The 23,191-nt window shown below is 38.6% G+C and overlaps 1 protein-coding gene across 8 annotated transcripts in view; it reads left to right on the top strand.

The window, feature by feature from the left end:
* LOC137290842 (DGAT1/2-independent enzyme synthesizing storage lipids-like) overlaps window positions 1-17,548 on the top strand; it is a 45,089-nt gene extending 27,541 nt beyond the window's left edge. For all 8 annotated transcript variants that reach the window (XM_067821990.1, XM_067821993.1, XM_067821992.1 and 5 more), the window contains 4 exons: window positions 5,005-5,068; window positions 6,924-6,999; window positions 9,739-9,802; window positions 16,464-17,548. In XM_067821990.1, the coding sequence (XP_067678091.1) occupies window positions 5,005-5,068; window positions 6,924-6,999; window positions 9,739-9,802; window positions 16,464-16,568 (309 nt within the window). In that variant the 3' untranslated portion in view covers window positions 16,569-17,548. The remainder of the gene's footprint in view (window positions 1-5,004; window positions 5,069-6,923; window positions 7,000-9,738; window positions 9,803-16,463) is intronic.
* Window positions 17,549-23,191: the final 5,643 nt, after the last annotated feature.

The following is a 23,191-nucleotide window of genomic DNA, read 5'->3' as shown; positions in this document are numbered from 1 at the left end:
GAAACTTAAAGGTCACATGCAACCAAAAATCAAACATAATTAAAACACAATTATCACTTATTCATGACATATAATATACATTGCTGCTTTTAAAAAAAACAAATAAACAAAATTATAAGCGTACAATCGTGATTTAAAAGTGCAATATTTTGTACTTGGGATTACTTCCACCGAAACGAAGCTCTTGGGAGACCGAACCCAGTCATAGCGGGTGGATATGCACTCAAGTGTAACGACGGCTTCCGACTGGCTGTTTCATTTGCTGATATGCTGAGGGTTTATTGTGTGTACAGAAAGATGATCTGTTTGATGGGCATTTTAGAAGTATAGCCAGTCACAAGAAAGTAAGATTCTTTATGGATAACAACTTCTTTTTGTGTACTTGATGTGTCGTTTCAGTATGGATTCATATACTGTTGTCAAACAAAAATCATATACACGAAAAGAAGTCGTTATCCATGAAGGATGTATATAGAGATGTTGGGTTTGGAAAATACATGTTCTCTGAATTTGCGCTTGATCCAATCAAAAATCATGTCAGCAGAGATGGTAAACTACTGTGTGGCTGGAATCTGTCATTCGTCCAAGTACAAAGCAGGACTTGAAACTGACAAGAGTTTGCACCAGTTTCCATCAGATCCAGTCATCCGAAAAAAAAATGAATGTAGTTTGTTTGCAGCCCACCGACATAAAAACATGTTATGTGTATCACACGTGCCTAATTACATAATGTGGCAGACACGGGACTCGGGTGCACAAGTCATAAATCAACTTATTTTCTTTATGTCGTATAGTCTGATAGGTGTTAAGTTCAAGTTGCATGTGGTCAATGATTGAAGCTGTGTATTGCATGTAATCTTTAGCAGACAGGCAGACAGACATATAGGTGTGAATAAACCAGACAATGAGCTTTCTCTGTGACAGAGACTGCTTACCACAATCAACAAGTGTTTTTACGTAACGAGTAGATTATTTACTTGTTTTGCGTTATGGACGCAGCGCAGCGTTTAGTGAATTTCGCAGGCTTTTTTTTCGTCGCGGTTTTTTTTCAACTTTATAGGTTGAATTGGCATTTTTTATGATTTGTTTCGGTAAGTGCATACAGAATCTGCAAAGTTGTGTTTTACGTTTCATGTGACCTTTAAGTGTTTTTCTTAAGTCAAAACTTAGTTGTTTGATAAATACGGCCCCAGGAACATCTGGAGAAAGCATAAGGCCTCAATCATATGTTTGCCAGACATCCATACTATGAGGAATGAATAGGGTTTAAAATGAAAGGCCATTTAGGTCAAAGTCTAGAGGTGTTGTGGTTACACAATGCCATTAAGAAATTGTTCAAATGGTTAGGGGCTATGATTAATAGTAAAAATATCACTTGTAGTGAAAATACTCTTCCTAATCCACCAAAAGTATTTATTAAAGACAGATAACCATTCTTTTATTTATTAAGCTGAAATAGTTGTACTGGAGAGATGCCATTGTAGAGCTACCTGAAACAATCCCTGCCATGTTCCTATTAGACCATTACTTCATTTAGGGGCTAATATTGATCAATTTAAGAAAGCTGATAATCTTTATGGGAAAGATGGTTTTTCATGCATGGAAGAGGTATAGATCTTTCTTCAGAGTTGACCAGTGTGATCATCAGAAAATACTTCATTGGTTCAATAAGGGTGTGACCAAGATTAGGGACTTATGTGACTGTGACAGGCTATTATCATTTAATGAATATAGAACTGGATTCTTAGGTAAAGGTACTCTTTTCGATTACAGCAGAGTTTTGAGCAATAAGAGACAATGAGTATGCATAAATTATGACAATCTCATCTTTGTCCCACCTCCTGTGCTGACATCTAAACTCATGGTATGTTCATGGAATGTGCAAGTGTCCAGAAACAAGTGTGAGGATATTTTGATAACTATCACTGATAGCAATATTGATATCATGATCCTCACAGAAACCTGGCAGAGAGCAGATGGAGATGCCAGTATGGCACCCCCTTGATTCAGGTTCTTCCATCAGCCAAGACAGTCTCATGAAAGTCAGGTGAAAGTCACCTTTCACAGAAGATCTACAACTTGAAGTTGATCTAGAAGGCCAAACGTACATCGTGTGGTCTTAAACCCCATCCCAACCAAAGTTCTGTTGGACAATGTTGATTTCCTGCTCCCATCTCTCAGAACATCTTAAGACCCATCATCTGTATGACTTGTTCCAGCCTGAAACAGCGCTTCTCAGAGTACTGAATGACATGCAACTAGGCGTGGATAGCAGGCAGTTAGCTTTGCTGTGCTTCTTAACCTCAGTGCCGCTTTCAACACTATTGACTAGAGTCGCCTGCCTCAAATGGAATATGATTTTGGTATCTCTGGAATTGCTTCTATGTGGATCAAGTCCTACCTCTCACAACGATACCAGTATGTGCTTGTTGATAGTTCAATTGAGAATTGTTTTTAAAGTTCTGTGCATCACCTATAGGTGTGTTAGAGGTACTGCTCCTGTAAACTACTCCAGCTGTACACACCAGCAAGATCTCTCAGATCTGCTTCACAGAACCTTTTGTGTGTACCCTGATTCAGAACCTCCAGGTTTGGCCAAAGATCCTTTGTGTTCTATACTGCCACCGAATGGAACACCCTTAGAACTGTACCATCATACTCAGCTTTCAGGTCAAATCCGGAAACTTATCACTTTCAAAAAGCCTACCCTACATGCTGAAGTGTATCAAATGATCTTATTTTAATCCTGTACTGTGTGACTGTGAACAATGGGCACTTTTAGCATGTATTATGCATGGAGAAATGCGCATTACAAATGGAACATTATTAATATTCCCATTGCTTGAAAGCCACAATACACAATCATAAACTCAAAAACCAAAATCTTGGTATGTGATATCAATACTACTTTCACCCACTAAAGGTTGTGGAATATTTTATGATAAACTGATGAAAACTGATAGACTTCCTGAAGTTGGCAGAAGGCGGGACATTTAGAAAAACATTACTTTAACCTTAGGCTGCTATTTTTTAAATTATAGAAAGTGTACAAATGATATTAAACTCTTAGACATTTCAGTACAGATTTATTCACAAAGTTATTTATATACAAGAATTGGTAAAGATAAAAATAATAGATATTGACTGCTGTACAGTCTGTAATAAAGAATCAGAAAATGTACATTTGTATGCATTCTTAGTGATATTGTTTGGACATTCTGGAACGGTTTAAGTTTATATCTTAATGATACTGTCAATATTAACATCTCATTCACACACAGACTTCCCAATATTGTTAAGGATCAACAGTGGCTATCCTTTTGTTAATCATATTGTTTTTGCTGGAAATAGGTGCATATACCTAGCCAGTATAAATGACAGAAAACCGACTTTTGACAAGGTCCTAAATGCGCTAAAAAATCTTTTATCAATCGAATGATACATAGACAGGAAAAATAACAACATGGCAAATGGCCCAAGGAAATGACATTATGTCCTTAGCCTGACTGTACTTTCTCTTATAAGCGTATGATTTAATTTTATCCCTCTAGCATGTAATGGGGAGAATATAGTCGAAGCCTTGTCTGTTTGATCGTCTGTCCATCTGCTTACCCGTTCGACCGTAATCATTTTGTTTCCAGGGCATAACTTAAAAACTGGTCAATATTTTTGGACCAAAAGTAGCAGATATAAAAAACTGAATCTGTGGTTGTGCCTTTTGCTATTTACAGATTTTTGTTTTGGTCTTAGTCTAACTGGAGGGTGCGCTTCATTTCCGGAGCATAACTCAAAAGCTGTTCAATATTTTTCTGCAGAACTTGGTAGATATACCAATCAGAACCTAAAGTGGTGCCTCTTGCTATTTACAGCTTTTTATCTGTCTGTCAGTAATCATTTTGTTTCTGGAGCATAACTCCACCATTCAATATTTTTAGACCACAATTGGAAGATATAATAAACTGAACCTATGGTTGTGCCTTTTGCTATTTACAGATTTTTGGCATTTTTATTTTTATTTGTTTTTCCATGGAACGTTTTGGTCATAGTCTAATGGTAGGGGTGGGCTAAAAACATCAAGTAACTGTCAGATGATTTGACCTTTCAAATAAGTGGGGGCCGGGGGATATGTCTTTGTTTAGTATTTTCGCTTTTTCCATGGAAACATTTCAAATACTTGTCAGATGTGTGAGGCAGATCCTAAAGTGGTGCTTTTTGCTGTTTACAGATATTTGTCATTTTTAATTTTCCTGGTTTCTATGGAAATGATTTGTCCATTGCTATATGTCGGGGCTGGGGAGATTTGTCATCTTCTGATGACTCTTGTTTAAAAATTGTGATACATTAGGCACACTGTTTTTCCCAACCAGAAGTGAAATGCATATAGCTTAATGTGCAGACCAGTGTTTTCTTAAAATGTCATTTAACTGAAAGTGCACATATGAGTGAGGGAGTGAGTTTAGTTTTACGCCGCTTTTTAGCAATATTCCAGCAATATCACGGCGGGGGACACCAGAAAATGGGCTTCACACTTTGTACCCATGTGGGGAATCGAACCCGGGTCTTTGGCTTGATGAGCGAACGCTTTAACCATTAGGCTACCCCACCGCCCGAAAGTGCACATATGGTTTCACTAACCATAAATAACAGATGATTAGAAGTCCTAACATCACTCAGTTAAAGCTTTGAGGGACTCTGCGGTGTTGCATTTTCTCAAACCTTTTAAGTGTCATTAGATCTGTCACACTTCATGTGTTTAAGTTCTTCATGTAATCTCAGTTAAGTATTTTCAATCTGGTCTGAGGTATTCCCATTGTATCCGACTTGAAACATGGTGACTTTTAATCCTGTCTGACAGTCAGGATCCTTTTGGAAATGCTGATGAAGGACCTGTTTTTTTTGTAAATACATGTAAGTTTACGTAAGGAGAAAGTCATGCTGTTTGTAATATGAATTTCACTAAACTGGGAACTTACAATGCTATTAATTTCATTTCTTTCTTGCCAGCCTGTCATTCCAATGTTCACAATGAATTGTCGGGAAGCCTTCCGAACCCCTGGCTGGGGAAGATGTAAGTATGTTTAATCTCATTTGTTCTGCTGGCAATGGAGTACCATGTTGTCTGATGCTACCTACTGATCAACTGTTATAAACTCTTATGAAATGCAGTACTAATATACTTCTCAAAAAAAATTAAGCAACACATTTTTAGTGTCATTACATTTTCATTTGTTGAAATTACAATGAATGATTCAATGGAATGATGCAATAGAAAGATGAAACACATGTACACATGGTCAACAAAATGAAATGATTTTGAGCAATATTAGAATGACAAATCATCAAAAGTGAGTACCCATGAAACAGTCATGCAAAATGTGATGCATTCATGGGTAAAATGTTAACAATAAGGTTCAAGGCAGTTTGTGACAGTGAAGCAGTATTCAGTAACGCGTATGACCACTGTGAGCTAAATGTCAGCTTCTACGTGTCTTTGCATAAACCCAATGAGTTTTTATAGTTGCTGTAGTGGAATGTTCTACAAAACTTGGTAAATATGTGTGGCAGACCCCAAAGTGGTGCCTTTTGCCATTTACAGGTTTTCATGATTTATCATTTTCTAGGTTTCCATGGAAACGATTCTGACTTAGTCTCAAAACTTGGGATGGGCTTCGTTTCCGGAGCACAACTCGAAAACTTCTCAATATCTTTCAGCAAAACTTGGCAGAGATTTGAAAATTTATCATTTTCTGGATTTCCATGGAACTGACTCAAACTTAGTCTCAAAGGGGAAAAGAGGGAGGGATGGGTTTCCTTTTTGGAGCACAGCTCAAAAACTTCTTAATATCTTTCAGTAGATTTTGGCAGATACATGAATCTTGAAGTGGTTTTGAAGAAGGCCTTTTGCTATTTGCAGATTTTTGTCATTTTTATTTTTCTGGGTTTCCATGGAAACGATTCAGACTTAGTCTCAAAGGGAGGAAAGGGCTCCGTTTCCCAGATCACAACATCAAAACGCCTTAATGTAATATCTTTCTCCAAAACTGTGAATAGTTTCGCGGACCTTGAAACAGCATGAACCTTCCTGGAGTATGAGGTCATGAGCAGTAATCTAATCTTGGTTGTGTACAGAAACAAGTAAATAATCTACTTGTTACATAAAAAAACATGTTGATTGTGATAAGCAGACTGGTTTATTGACACCTACATGTCTGTCTGGATGTCTGTCAATGACAATATGCAATGCACAACTTCAGTCACTGACCACATGAAATTAACACCTATCGGGCATCTGAGCCATAAACAAAGAACCAGATAAGCGTATCGGCAAATGAACCAGTGGCCAGTGAAAAAGCTTTGTTACACTTGAGTGCACACCCACTGGCCCTGACTGGGTTCGGTATTGTGGCTGCTTCATTTTGAGGGAGGTAAACCCAAGTACAAAATATTGCACTTTTCATTTGCGATTCTTAATTTTATATATCATGAACAAGTGATAACTGTGTTTGAATTATGTTTGAGTTTTTGGTTGCATGTGACATTTCAACTACAACCTTCACTTTCATTATGTTTTACGGTTGATTTGATTTGCAGCTGGGGATTATGTCACCTTAGTGACAATGCTTGTCTAGTTTAAAATCACTTTCAACTGTGATCAAGAGTGAATACTATCCTAAATATATTATCTTTGTCATTGAGACACCCATCAGAAAGCTGTTTTTACCAGAGGCACTTTCTGTGTGTACCACTTCTGACTGACCAACAAGATTCAGATATCTTTCATAGTATAATAAGTTTCATGGTTAACTTTGTGTTCAGTAAACAGGCCTTCTGTAGGAGGGTACAAACTGTACCAAAGGTATCTCTACCCATGCTGAATGGATGTTCTTCACTGCCCTTCTTAATGATATAGTTTTCTTTTTCAGCTCTGTTGAGAAAATTTTATGAAATAACAAGACTGCCACTTGTTCCTATATATGGATTTTTCCCAGTAAAATTGAAGTAAGTTGATGATTCTCCTCTTGAGTTGCAATGTTCACCTGTCAATGGTTGGGGTAATCACTGTCTCCTTGCCTCATCACTAATACATTTACTTGTTTGTCCTCTGTTTAAAGAAGGCATAAACTTTGGGGGTTTTTTGTCCTCTTTTACATATGAAAGGTTTGTGGTTAGTCTTAAGCAGACCAGGGCGGTGGGGTAGCCTAGTGGTTAAAGCTTTCGCTCGTCACGCTGAAGACCCGGGTTCGATTCCCCACTTGGGTACAATGAGTGAAGCCCATTTTCTGGTGTCACCCGCCGTGATATTGCTGGAATATTGCTAAAAGCGGCGTAAAATTAAACTCACTCACTCACTCTTAAGCAGACCACCAAGTTCATTCTTAAGAAACTTGGTTGATTAATGCTGAGCATAATCATGAGCAATGAAGAGCTGCCAAAAAGTCATTTGTCTAAAAGTCGTTGCCAATGAAACCACTGACAGGTTAGGTAACTCTGGTGCCAGAGTGCTGCAGCGAACTGAAATGATGTAATGTGAGGAAGGATTTTGGGTTAGTTGTATTTAAACTGTGTAACAAGCTCATCAATTTGTTGATTTCTCGACATCAACAAAGACATGCCGAATTGTTGCGCTGTTGTCAGTTGCCCCTAGGGGTCAGTTGATGGTGTCACTATGCACAGATTTCCACCTAACCCCACAGTTCGTGGAAAATGGGTTATGTTTGTGCTTTGAAGATAGAAAATGCAATTTAGATTTGTTTTCATTGAGTTAAAAAATCAAAACTACTTACTAGTTGTAGTAAATGATTGATGACCAAACAGATTTTGCATGACACAACTTCTTACATAACAATGTATGACCATTGTGACAACAAGCTATTTTGACAGATTTGTTAGATGTCGGAAGTTAGTCAAAGCAGGGGACAAGATTTAATGACAGTAGGTTTTTGAAAATATAAAGCTTTCGTTTTTCACTACAGTTGTCACGATTTCAGGATATGACAAAGCTGTAAACAAGATAATTTACACTGGGAAATGTAAATGAATTCTGCAGTTGCAGTGCCCCACATAGGCATACGTCTCCTCTCTGATCGGTTAAGATTTCGTTCCTGGCAGGGAATTGTGCACTGTTGTTAAAGAGGTCGATATAAGGTAATTAAATGTTGAAATGAGTAGTTATAATGATGAGGTTTCTTTCATACTGATACCAATAACTGATTTATGTATTTGTACTTCCCTGGAGTATATCAGATGTTTAAACTCTTCTGTCTCTCTTCTCAGAACAATTTGATGCTATAATGTCATTCAAATTAGAAATGTGAAATATTGTGATTACAGCTTTCACTCACGGTAGTTACGTTGATGCAGTTATTTTTGCATACCATAAACAAACAAAAAACATTTCGACATGTATTTCTGTTTGTGACTTCCACACATCTTTAAAACAAATATAACGAACAAATTATGATAATATATGAGAGCTGGTCATCTCTTACATGATTTGGTAAAGTCAATAATTCAATAAACATTACTCTGTTAGAAAATGGTTCTAACTTCTGATTTTGCATAGATTTCTTGCTTATTTTATCACAAACGTACTTACATATTAACTTTGTCAAGTTTGTGTGTAAACATCACCTTTAGTGAAGCATGGAACAGCCAGAGTTTTACCAGCATGGACATGTTTTAATTTTTTGTTACCAATGTTGCCCATTATTACATCCGACTATTTATGAAGTAGTATAAACAATGGGGTTATTGGACCACCTCATATAACCCATGGAATAAAAAACTGTCCTTCCCTCACTCTTATTAATTTATAAACCCTGTGATATTTGAGCATCGCTACATAAAAAATACAATAGAGCTTTAAACTACATAGACGGTGCTTATACCACCCTAATGACAACTAGCATGGGATTAGGAGCAGGAGGAGTTGGATTGTTGACAACCATCGTAGCCACCCGGGTTGTTTTAGGACTTGAATTAGCAGCTATAGTTACAGGAACAGCTGGGTCAGTGTTTAAATTTATAACCCGCAAATTGATTCTTAAGGCAAAGAAACACGATGAAATTAGAATTCTTGCTGAAGCAAACTTAAACATGATAAAGGACCATATTTCCACCACACTCAATGATAATTAAACTCAGAAGAAGGGTTTCGTTTGATCCTAGGTGAACTAGAAAAATACAACAAAATGAAAGAAGATATCTTCATTCAATCAAAGATTCATAAAAAAAAGTTCTATCAGCGAGGACGAGAAAAAAACATATATAAAACAAGGGATACTGCAAGCCCAACAAACATTTATTACGAAACCCAACGACATAATAGAAGATACACGTTAAACTGTTTTGCTGAAGTCAATGTTTTAAATTGACATGATTACTAATTTATTCCCTTCCTATATAAACTAGTCCCCATACCCAACAGTTTTCCTCTCACTAGGAACACGGTTGGGTACTTTACAGGGGAGATGAAAAGTAGTCCTGTTGTGGGGTGTATAAATTAATATGAGTGAGGGAAGGATAGTTGTTTATTCCATGGGATATATGGGTTGTTTATACTACTTATTATGTTATGTTGTGCCAAAACTTTCATTCTTAATTTTATTTTCTGATTCGTGTAATTATGAATATATCGTGACTGTAATATTGCAAATACATAATCCAGAAATATTGCTATGAAGTGTTTTGTAGGGTCATGTGTATGACTCAACTAGTATGCATATATGTTGTTGGCAGAACATACTTAGGGAAGCCTCTTTACCCAGCATCAGATGACACACCAGATTCCTTTGCTTCAAAGGTAAGAGAATCCAACAAGTGTATTTCAGTTTTGTTCTTATCAGCAATTGGATTGTGATGGGATATATTTGGGAATTGTTTGTTCCCTTACATACAAATTTTTAGCAAATCCTGCATTAATTACTTCCTGCACTCATTGCTTATGTCTCAAAAAGCATGGCTTGCCAGATGTGTTAAAAGACATAGAACTGCAGTCACTTCCTGGTCTCAGCTACTACTTGTCTGCGGATGGATCTTATGCATTACAGTGTCTGAGGATACAACACTTGATGCTCCATCCTACATTGTTGCCAATGTTGTCACCGCAACATCCGATGGGTCACCAGTTTGTGCTGTATCAGACGCCTCAGGCTCCTATGTCGCAGTCCTTTCCAGTGTTCCTGGGGTAGGCGCCTTACGTGTATTGCATACCTATGGGTTGTTAAGCGTCTCGGGTGTCTATGATGCAGACATCTTACGGTCAACTGCAGTTTGATATATCCACACTCAGCACTCTCTTGATCTTATTATCAGATCAGGCCAGTATGTCAGCACATATGTCATTTATTCCTCTACATCCTGCAGCACCTATGACTCCTTTGCAACCTTTACTACCTCTGGCACTTTCGGTGCCTATGTCTCCACCATGAACACCTATCCTGTCTACTGTGTGAGCACATGTGCCTCCGTCTCCTGTTGCTTCACTTCCCTGGCAGGCTTCTTCGTTATAGGTCACGACCTAGGAGCAAGGGGTCTCCTAAGGCGTCATCTGAGTGTAACTGCTCCCCTCTGCCATTCTGTTCACCTTCCTTGTGGAAAGACTTGCCCCAGACTGAGAATGATACCGGATCTAATCACCTCTGGTTATGATTAATGTCATGACAAACAAGAGTTGACTGGATTGCTGATCATTTAGTAGCTTCTGTTCATTCAACGGGACCTGATCTTGAAAAGTCGCTCACCATTTAGGACTTGCCCTCCTTAATGTTACTGACACATTAGGTGCTGAGGGAGATTATATCTACACTTGATGAGTCTTTTGTAGAGATGTCTTTCAATATGACTATTAAAACATCTCGAGCCCATCTTTGGTTTGGACTTTGCTCATACAGCGACTATGGTGGATGAGGAGATAAAACATGTGACAGGTTCTTCCTTCATTTCCCCCTATAAAGTTCAAGATTCAAAAGTGGCGACTTTGGAATGTATCCACGTTGACATCAGAAACTGATGCTATAGCTCAAGACTGTGTGGAGGTGAATCCCAATAGACTGGACCATCAATCAACCATGATGATGTGACAAGGTAAGGTGCTCACCAAACTTCATGAGTCTCAGCTCCCCCTCCTCACCAATCCACCTCTGACATTCCAACAATGGTACAGTCACTCCCAGATTCAACACAACCATTTAACAGAGAACATAGCTATAAGAAACATCAAATTACTTCCTCAGCCCGTCACAGCACTAGGGTTTCATTCTCTAATATTCTTAGTGCAGAAGAAAGGGTCCAAGAAAATGAGGATGATCCTCAATCTGTCCTATTTCAATGAGATCTTCCTGGAACATCCTCCACAGTTCTGAATGACTTCGCTCAAATGCCTCAAATCTTGGGTATGCATCAATCATTTCCTCATCAGTCAGGACCTTCTTTCATGCTTACCTTCATGTTCCAATGAACCCCAGTGACAAGAAGCACTTTTATTTTAACAAGCAACATTTCCAATGGGCTGTCCTCCATTTGGAATTTCAGTGGCCCCATGGTTGTTCACACATATCACAACTCCAATTTCCCGGTATCTTCATTTGAGATGCATCAGTTTCAACACGTATCCGGATGACTGCACCTTTTGGACTGTCTGCTTTTTACAACAATGGGGTTTCACACTCCATCTGTTACAGCAACTAGTTTGGCTTGTCAACATGGACAGGTTGCAGCTTATCCCATATCACAATCTGACATCCAGCAGATTCAGTCTCTGATCCCACATGCTCTCTCCAAACCTTTTTTTCTTTGTGAGTGGCTGGCACTTTTAGGATTGTTAATGTTGACGTAACACCTAACAAACAGAGTATGACTTCAACTTCATCTCCTTCAGTGTTTTCTTCAGCTGTACATCCACCAGGTGGAAGTTCATCAACATTTCTATCTTTTGCCTCAGTTTCCCATCCTGAGAAGTCTAATGGTAGGCGATCCTCTTCCACTACCCCAGTGAGTGAGCTTCATGCCTTCAAAGTGACTATTGTCAAGTTTGAGAGTCATAGTCATGGTTCTATACATTTGGGACTTTTTGAGGGTTTAGAAAGCAGTTACCAGGAAAACTGGATCAACAATTTTCCATTTTTCCGTTATCATCTATTGTCGGCAATGAAGATGATGTTGAGTTGTTGTTATGTTATGCTCAAAACTTACGTTGACCACACCAAAGGCATATATGGTAAACAGAAACAATTACTTCTTCCCGTCCTGGGCGTCGCACGCAGATGTCAGTAAAAACACAGTTGCTTTATGTGAGTGGGCCCCATCAGTGTGGGATAGGCACTTGTAGGAGAAACTAAAAGAGGCTGAATGAACACTTCGCCGACATAACTCACAACAGAGACAAACATGTTGCGATTCATTTCAATTCAGAAAAGCATGGCAAATCAGATCTCACTTATGAGATCATTGCACAACTCAGAGAAGACACTGAACTTGTCAGCACCACCCAAAAGAGGAGATCCCTCGAACTTAGGTGGATATTCAGACTCCACACGTTCAACCGCAAGGCCTCAACGACAAAATAGTTGGCTGAGGTATCCCCATAGTCTTCTTTACAGTTGCCTTATGGTTAAGAACTACCATTCTTCAGGCATAACACATGAGCAGTGAATAGATTTGCAGAGGTTGAAACAGTATGCATGCCCGGAGTATGAGGTTGTGAGCAGTAGTCTAATCTTGGATGTGTACACAAACATGTAAATAATCTATTGGTTACATGAAAAAAAACTTGTTGATTGTGGTAAGCAACCTCTGTCACAGAGAAAGCTCATTGTCTGGTTTATTGACACCTATATGTCTGCCTGCCTGTCTGCTAAAGATAATATGCAATACACAGCTTCAATCATTGACCACATGCAATTTGAACTTAACACCTATCAGGCTATATGCCACAAGCAAAATAAATTGATTTATGACTCGTGCACCTAAGTCCTGTCTCTCCCACATTATGTAATTAGGCAGGTGTGATACTTGTACACATGACATGTTTTTATGCCTGTGGGTTGCAAACAAACTACATCCATTTTTCTCGGATGACAGGATCTGACGAAAACTGGTGCCACTCTTGTCTGTTTCAAGTCCTGCTTTGTACTTGGACAAATGACAGTTTCCAGCCACACAGTATTTCACCATCTCTTCTGAGATGATTTTTTATTTGATCGAACGCAAATTCAAAGAACATGTATTTACAAAACCCAACATCTCTAAATACATTCTTTATGGATAACTACTTCTTCTAGTGTATATGAATTTGTTTGACATCGGTATATGAATCCATACTGAAACAGTGCAAGTACAATAAAAGAAGCTGTTATCCATAAAGAATCTTACTTTCTTCTAACTCGCCATACTTCTAACATGCCCATCAAACAGATCATCTTTCTGCACACACAATGAGCCCTCAGCGTATCAGCAAATGAACCATCCAACCGGAAGTCGTCGTTACACTTGAGAGCACAGCCACCTACTATGACTGGGTTCGGTTTGCTGAGGGCTTCGTTAAGAGGGAAGTAAGCCCAAGTACAAAATATTGCACTTTGGAATCGCGATTGTACGCTTATAATTGTGTTATTTGTATTTTTACGAGCAGCAGTGTATATTGTATGTCATGAGTAAGTGATAATTATGTTTTAATTATGTTTGATTTTTTGGTCGCTTGTGACCTTTAAATATTCAGTACAATCAAGCAATGAGTGCAGGAAGTAAGTAGATCTAATGCAAGATAAGTACTAGTATGCAAATATAAAAAATATGTAGATTTTACTGATTTCAGTGAATGTAGTGGACAGAAAATGTTATACAATTTTAGTTAGATAACTAAAATTAATAAAATGATAAAATGAAACTTTTCAATTTCCATGTGAATGTTTTTGGGGGGGTTTTGGCCAAACATGAAATGAGAATGTACATTTGTATACATTATATATGTTTGTTCTACCCTTTGAATGATATGTAATTTTACATTTTAGAAAAGAATGTCTTGTATGTGTTGTAAATATATAAGGGTTGAACCATTTTTTTCATACAATACTGGTGTCTGTTTATACAGTAAGTATGATCAAGTTATACTTTGGGGATAAGTTCACATTATTAATGTTAAAACACATAGTGGCTGTGTGGGCTTAATGGGATTTGAGTGTATAAGTGATGTAGTTATCTACGTTTGGAGTCATTGTGCCCGTGGCAGCTGGGAACATTTCTTGCTTGCTCGGCTAGGTGGCAACAACCTTGTTGAAAGCAGAAATATAATCCAATTCCAACCAAACTTCATTCTTAATATCTTGAGAGTCTTTACCTGGAAACAAATTACCAATTACAACTAGGTTTCCCTTTGGATTTATAGCCAGTATCCAACAACTTTCTCATGAGAAGAAGCTTCAACCTTATCAAGTCCACACTTGTTAGCAACCGCTCTTTTGATCTTATCAGGCTTACCAATTTAAATAGTACTTAGTAATTCATGCAGGAAGTTCCCTGGGGATTAGGGGAGAGTGAGAAACAGATACTTCAATTTGAAATTAGTAATGATTTTATAATAGCAATTCCGCCAAGTGCTGTAATTATTCTTTTCATCATGCCCTTTTGGTCCAGTTTGGCTCCCAGCTCCTACAAAAAATTATGGGGAACTACTTTTCCGTGTCTTGGACTACTTTTTATGTTCAGCGTGTTGGAGTAGTATAGTAGTGGGAAAACCCAGTGGAGGTGCACCTCCTATCTTTAGTCTCTAAGTGCTCCAAACAAACTAGACAACTCCCCACTTACATTTGGTAGACAATTCCATATGCAGGAAAGATTCTACCAGCTGGCTCGGAAAGATACTACTACCTGTCTTCTGTTGCAGTAAATTGTATTTTTCTGCATATAGAGAATGGAGCTTGAAAAGTGATCCTATACCCAGAAATGTAGTCCACTATATTTTTGTAGGTGCTGGGAGCTGACTTGAACCGTTTTGAGTCTCTTTGAGGCATGGTGCACCTCCACGGTCTAGAATCACTCTTCCCCCTACTATTGGTGGACATCACTATTGTCAAGGAAATGCCCTCCTGCTATGGAGTATCCATAGTGGAAACGTATATTCATTTTTTTCAAACAAAAATGCTGGTTTTGACAAAGTGTCAGTATAGGCAGTTTGCCTCATGACGCTGACGCACAACGGAAGTCGTACTGTCTTGTTAGCATTAACAACATGTTCGAATAAGGAGCAAGGCAGAATGCAGTCATTTATTACTCATTTTCAAATAATAACTAGGTTGTTCACATTGTAAAAAAGTCACTGATCTTGCTTTGTATTTTCTGTGCCAATGCCTCGAGTGCAATATCCTCAGCTACACTTTCCAAGTTCTGCACATGATGTAGAAGTTGTACTTCCTGGCTGGATGCGAAGTGTTTGATCTGAGTGCACATTCTCAAAACATCAGTTACAGTCAGTTTAGGAAACACATTTTCATTTTCATCTTTGACTTCTCTCAACTCACGTCTTGCACGTTTTGCGGGCCGAGACATTTTGGCAATACTGACTGTTACACTACTGACATTATACAATTTTCCTTAAATACCCTCTAATTACTCTGTGTATGTGACACGCACCACTCACTAGTTAACAAGATACTGATTGACACTTCCCGTTTCTGAATAATCTCTTATAGTAACCTTGAATGTGTGTTGTTACATTATTTGGGCCTAATTGCATCAAAGGGTTGCTCCGTCTTTCATGTGTCAGTTTTTACGGAGTTGTTTTCATAACAATTTGTTCATTGGAACTGAAAAACAATGCCGATATCCAGAGTAGACAGAAGCCGATGTTTACAGATGTTTCTATATGATAATTAAGTGCATGTCTGCCGGGACTGAAACTTTGTGCCATTGTAGACAGAATGCTGATGTTTACAGCAGCCAATATTGGCAGAGTCCACTGTATATTCTGAGTTGAAGTAGAGATTACCACAGTTGTAGTCCACAATATGACAGAGCAAAAGTTTCTGCCAGAGCGTCAGTTCAGCTTGATAACCTCCTGTTGAACAGTGAAGCAGTTACATTTGGACACCTCATCATTGTAGCAGCATTTACTTGCCTCATGGATTGATTCCTCACATGTGTTAGATGTTCAGATGTACCTCTACAGCACAGGGGTGAATCAATATTGTCATGAGATAACAACCCAAACAGCCGAGATATCAAAACAGTGATTATACCGCTGCAATAATGTCTTACAAACATGACAGCCTAGTAACCATGAGGGTCTTCTGAAACAAGTCCAAAGTGATAGTGGCAGTGTTCATCCACCTAGCAGGATTTGTATTTATGTGCTAAATAGATATGTAAACAGTGGGAAAATGAAGAGACATCTTAACTGAAGAATGTTTACATGGCGTTATGTTAGTGAATTAAATTGTTGTGATAACCCACAACTATATGTGTTGCAGGTTCAGAGAGCAGTAGAGGCACTAATCAACCATCATCAGCAGGTGCCAGGAAGTGTTGTCAAAGCACTTTTAGACAGAATACCATGGAAGATAAAAAAGAGTTGACACTATACAGAATATTTATGGTTTTATCAGTATAAAATCATCATTTTCTCTTAGTTTTGTTGTGTAATGAATGTTTTTGGTCTCTGTAATGAGCTGTGACTTCCTAATTGGTTATTGTCATGCAAAGAGTTCTTGACATTGACTGAACATGCTTTAGAATGTGTATCCCACAAACTCTGGGTAACAGTGTCTGTATTTATTCCACTTCCATATATCACAATCAACAGTGCCAAGTGACAAGATACCTTGACACAATGGACACAGCCTTCACAAGCACACCATCCCACTCTCACCTGATATTCAGAATCTGACCGTCCCACAACCTCATACAGTCTATACACACAATATAGAGAAAAAGTATCCAAGGATACAACTAAGAGGAAGTAATACCATACAGGAGAATAACATGCTGATCTCTGTAGAAAATGTGCCCAAGGAAAACTGAAAAATAGCCTGAGGTTTTCTTGAGTTTAACACTGGTAGCAAAGACTAGTGAAGATCCAATGTTCATATTACGTCCATTTCTCCTGTGATGCTGATGGCCATCCATTCTAGTCGCCTGCATGTTTACCTCACCTGTCTGTGTCAAATGAGCTTACTCTGAGCCTTGCTTGGCAACATATCTCCTCAGAAACCATTCGACCAAAGAACACAAACTGCACATTCTTTGTAATACTACTAATAACACCACATGGGTTCATGGTATGTGAATCCACAAAATGTTCCAATGACCTTACTCAATCAGTTTTGTTTGTTTCTTTAGGTTTTTACAAGGTTTGAAATTTTGACATTGATTGATCTCTGAAATTTATTGCACTGTAAACATCTCCTTTAAAGTTGCTGAACATGAATGATCTGTTTCATTGTCATTTTAGACTTTGGCGAGTAACAAAGCACACTTGCTTGACCTTGGCATATGAATCTGAATCTTTACAGAAACATCACTTCATAATGTAATAAACAAGTTGTCATCCATAAAATAGCTTGTCCTCATTTAATTCAACATGAAGTTCAACATGAACAGGTTCCTGATTGGGGGACCTGTGAAGATCAAGCATAGAATAGGTCTTCAGCAACCTATCCTTGCCACAAAAGGCATCTATTCTTGTCATTAGTGGCAAATAATGGGATCCGGTGGTCAGGCTTGCTTGACACGTCATCAGTTCCCAATTGCACAGATTGATGCTACTGTTGTTGATCACTGGATTGTCAGACTCAATTAGTTACAGACCACTGCCATTTAGTTGGAATATTGCTGAGTGTGGTGTGAAACTAAATTCACTCACTCACTCACTCTTGGTAGGGGGCTTCTGAGGGGATGATATTTAAAGTGTAAGGCGTCAAAGATGTGTGGTGCAAAGGTCAAACCAAGGTCAATGTATAAGAGTTTTTCAAAGTGCATTCACTGATATGGTAGCAGTTAGATGGGATTTTTATTATTGGTGAAATGTGATCATTTTAAACTGATTTCAGATAAGTGAATATTATGTGGTCATGTATATATATATATATACTCAGAGGCAAATTTGATTTCACTTTGGAATTTGCGATGACTTTTTGTGCCAAACAAAGAGTATGTTGAAACAGAGCTTTCTTGTGTAAAATTTGCAAGAAGCATGACAGGTTAGAGAAAAATAGCCAGTCATGTCCACTTTGAAAGGCCAGACAACTAGATGCTTAGGCCTTTTAATGCAATCTTCAGGAGCTGATTCATAGTTTTGTGCAGGGGCTTATATAGTAAATATCATCTCCATGGAAAGTGCATGCTAATTTGTTTAACTATTCATAATTGTAATCAATATTGCATATGGATTCAGAAAGAGAACTTCATTTTTTCTGATTATTACAAGTGTCATTCAAGGTAACTGAACATTTGTACCCATAATCCAGCTGCATCACCAATATGAGGAAAAGCGTATTATTACGTACCATCACAACAAAGTTGTGTAGTATATCAAAATGTACCTTGTGATGGGTACTCTGCCAAAACGAAAGGTTTGTTGCAGCGGGTATACAATCAACCTTGCTTTTTTCTGTGTCTGTGTATGTATTTGTGTGTTAACAGCTGTATTCAAAACCTATTGGATGGATTTCATAGTAACTCACTTGATCCCTTAGGCATGCTCCCAGGGCCTCGTGGTTAAACTGTTCGCTCGTCACACACGCTTCAGTTCCCCACATGGGTGCAATTTGTGAAGCCCATTTCTAGTATCCCCTCGCTGTGATATAGCTAGAATATTGCTAAAAGAGGCGTGAAACCAAACTCACTTACACTAGCCCCTGAATATTGTGGAAAACAACTTAATCTCAACCTATGCCATGCCACCGCTTACAAAAAGTATATGTAAGGAGACGTTCTCAACACGGTGACAGCAGGGGAGATTTGCTTCGCACCGGCCGTCCACACGTGCCGTCACGTCAGCATGACAACCACATTCAGCAGACCAGTCTAAGGAATCGATTCCAGACTGTCAGTTTGACTGCTCGGGCCATTGCTTCCAATTTCCTGGCTTACGTCCAATCAGTACCAGGACTGTATAGAACGCATAAGACCCGGCCCCGGCGGTCCGCAATACATCCAGGTGTGCTCCGACGTCACTGACCGGCACATCTTGTCTGGTTCAAAGCATTTACGGCTCTGGAGACAGTGTTTTGTTCACTTAGGAGTACCTCAGGATAAGATAGCTCAGATGACTGGGCAAGGGTGCACAGACGGCGATATGAATGCGGAGGTGTTATGGTATTGGGCGACATTTGCCTCGACACAACATGGCAGTGGCAATCTGACAGGTCCGCTATCCTGGGATGTATTACTGGGCCTCATGTGCAGCCGTTCATTCAAGAACAGGGACATAACTTTGTGCTTCAGGAAGATAATGCCCGTCCACGTGTCGATCGTGTTGTGACAGGCGACAACAAAGCATACCGGTACTCCCCTAACCTTTCTCCGGAGTTGCCCCTTTCACAGCACGCTTTGGGACGAAGGAGCTATGTTCCAGCCCAGTATCAGCCATTGACGTTGGCTGAATTGGGACACGCGTTGGTTCAGAAATTGAACAACTTTCATATGAAGTATATAACTCTTGCTGCCACTAGGCGCACTTTTTTCTTTTTTTTCCCGCTCTTTCATCCTAATGATGTACCCAGTTCTGGGTGGACTGGGACACATACGTAGTTACAGTACTTTGTCCAGATTTACTGCACGTCGCTGCAGACGCAACTAGGTGTGTGTGTAGTAGCGTTAGGATGCGGACAAAACCACAAAGCCACTGGGGTGTGAGGAGGTGGATATTTTATTACATAAATGTAATAAAGACGATTTAGCCTGAAATATGGTAAAACAAATCTCATTACTACATACTTACTACATATTCACAAATACTAAATGCAAACACACACATGCGCATATATTGCTAAACATATATGCATTACCATGACAACTTCTGATATTCATATGATTAGCACCATCATAATACATTAATTACATTACACGAGTCTGATAATGTAAACATTACACTTATTGTAGACATTAGAATATACGAAAAAGAATGTACTTTAAACAATGAAAACATACCAGGTTGGTGACACCTGTGCTATTGCCAACTTGACACACCTACGTCATCCTGCCCACATTATCTGTAGGATGAATAAATGCCTTGTGCAGATAGTAATATGTATAACAAACTATTAAAATAGCAACTATGGTAAAAATACAAACAACCACATCTAACTACACATACGCACATACATCTATACAAGCATTCATTTTATTGTAAGGCCGAGGGTACTAACGGCAATTATGTTTCAACATAGCAGGAAGATGAGAAGATTATTGAGACTATACTTAAGTGAAATAGAAACTAATAACTACATGTGATACTATAATATAGGTAATTATGTAACATAGCAATTACACAACTCACTGTACTGTGAGTTACCATCATTTAAACTATTTACACATAATGAAGAGTAAATGTTGAGATATCAACAATGCTATAAACAATAGCCAACCACCAACTATGAAACACACATAGCAAACCACAAGAAATACATACAAGACTAGGCATTACTAACCTTCATATATGAAACACAGTCCAGATCACCATGATCTCGATCCCCCAAAAAACACAACCTGTCTGACGCTGACCACATAAGATACGGACATGAAACTAGATCAAATTAAACTTTAAATACCATGATACCTTACATGCTTGGATGAACACAGAACAATAGAACTTACACGCTAGCCTGAGCGAAGGACATGTTTTAAGAGGGATTGACAGGAGAAAAGCATGCAGTGCAAATGAGTATTACTGAAATAGATTACATTGAGACTAGATTGGTGTTTAGAGAGCTAGGGTTAGGATATAAAATGTTGAAGGTAAAATAACTGATAAATTTAGATAGATTTAGGCTATTTAATGAGTTAGTATATCTCATCAAAATAACACCATGACACGATACTTAAAAAGTTTCACATGTTTATTATATTTACAGCAGTAACTATATACAAAGTTGACTCTGCCACATATGCACGTATTCATGTGGCCACCATCTGGTCTATACCAACTGATTCGTGGGTTCTTTTAAATGCACGGGGTTGTGTACTGTACACTAGGGGTTGTGACAACACACAAAGCTGACACCAATGATTTTACACCCGGTCACAGGTGAGTTCGATCCCGACACCTGGGCCTCGTCGGATCACTAACCTGCCATGGCGCTTTAGCCTGGTGCTTCGGCCAGCTCACATACCGCGTCCCCATCACATCAAGTCCCTGACATCTACATACTTATAAACTGTGCCGTTTTCCCTTTGTTGTATAAAGGAAGATCTTGATCAAGATTATATTTTTCCAGGGGAAACTTTCTCTAAATAGGGATTTCTATGAAAACCTGACCGTTCTATCATCTGAACAAACCCTACCCTACAACGGAGGGCTTAGTCTCTAATCGCCTACATCTCATTCGCCTACGTCCGTCTCCAATCGCCAACAAAAGCAAAGCTGACTAACTAGGGTGAAAAAATGCACCCATACTCTCATAATGAAACCGCCTGACCAGGGCTGTAGTGATCTCGATAAACTGATGTTATAAGAATATTTACTGGAGTAGGAAGACAAGTATATCCCATATGAAATCACAGCTGGGGTCTTGCTGTACCTACATCCTACATAATATGTGTAAAATGTGACTCATGTACCACCGTTGAGTAATAAAATTGATACCGATAGGCGTCTAGACATACCACGTGAACAACTTGTCATTGGAGGAAACTAACCCCTTCAGTCCCACGACGCGACTGGCCACCTCATCAAGTTGAGTTAAGAATGGACATGAACTTTCAAGTAACTGTGACTAAAATAGGTAGGTGTAAAAAAGTCACGATTTGGAAAATCAAAGATTTTACAAAACAACAAGTGTTCTTACTAATCTAATCCAGTCAAATGATGAAAAGCAAGCACCCGTTTTGTCAAATTTAGAAATTCATCACGCGTTTTATGGAAATCCGTGCTGTATGTGTAATAATTTAATTTGTTAATATGTCACCACACATAGCTACATCATTGTGCTCTATGGCAATTTGGCGACATTTGTATGTCTCATAAATATTGTCCAATGTACGTTCCGACTTTGTCCTGTAATTTAAGAATGTTGTAAGTCATCAAGCAGTAATGGCACCAGTGTTGTGCGAAACCATGAGAGTATCCTGTCCCCTGGTGGCCCTCGAAATGTGACCAATTGTTTTCTTGAAAAAACACGCGATGTTTCCTTGCACACTTAAATCGGACGTCATTTTGGTCCCCAGTGGGATCGAGTTAGACGGGTCGTGTCCTATGAGCAAGAATAACGCTATCGGATAGCGATCGACATTAAGGAACACTAGATGTAGTGATGCAGCTGTACAAAATAACATACGACTTGTGACGGGCACATTTTGTGTTGTCAGGTAACCTGGGTGGACAGACGGGCATCTAGCTCGGAGCCAGCATTCTGACTTGTGCTGAACTCAGAATATTTCACCCACTGACTCTTAGGTTACAGAATTTCGTAACAAAAGGTGATAGAGTGGGAGGTTCTGAAACACAAATTGAGATTTCTTTGATGGACAGTTTAGAAGTTGAGATGATGAAAAAATATGACAGTTTTATGGATACAGAACTTCATTTTTCAGTTTTTAATTGTATATACATGCTTAAAATCAGCATTCATGTACATTACTAGTATATATATATCCTGCACAGCTGTTAGCATCCGACGATGAGGGCAGTTAAGGAATAACCCTGAAACGTTGTGTAAATAATGAAGAAGTTGACATCCATAACATTTTGTCTCATACTAGTATTAGAATATCAAGAACCTCTCAAGAACCTCACTTTACCAAGAATAATTTACAGCATTTACTTTTCTCCCTGTTTTCACAAACCATCGATGATAATCATTCTCTTAGCAGAACAAAACTGATGATTTCCGTATTTTTATTCGCGAAAATCTAAACAATACATGTTCTTTGGATATTCGTGGCCTGTAATCATCAGCGTGTATATTGTTCAACAGTTCCTTTAATTCATTTGAAAAAAAAGTTGTGAAATCTGGTATAGAATCCATTTAGTTGATATACT

Source organism: Haliotis asinina, chromosome 7 (genome assembly GCF_037392515.1).
Source record: "Haliotis asinina isolate JCU_RB_2024 chromosome 7, JCU_Hal_asi_v2, whole genome shotgun sequence".
Classification (NCBI taxonomy): domain Eukaryota; kingdom Metazoa; phylum Mollusca; class Gastropoda; order Lepetellida; family Haliotidae; genus Haliotis; species Haliotis asinina.
Note: the sequence above shows the minus strand (reverse complement) of the source record. Positions and strands in the feature narration are given on the sequence as shown.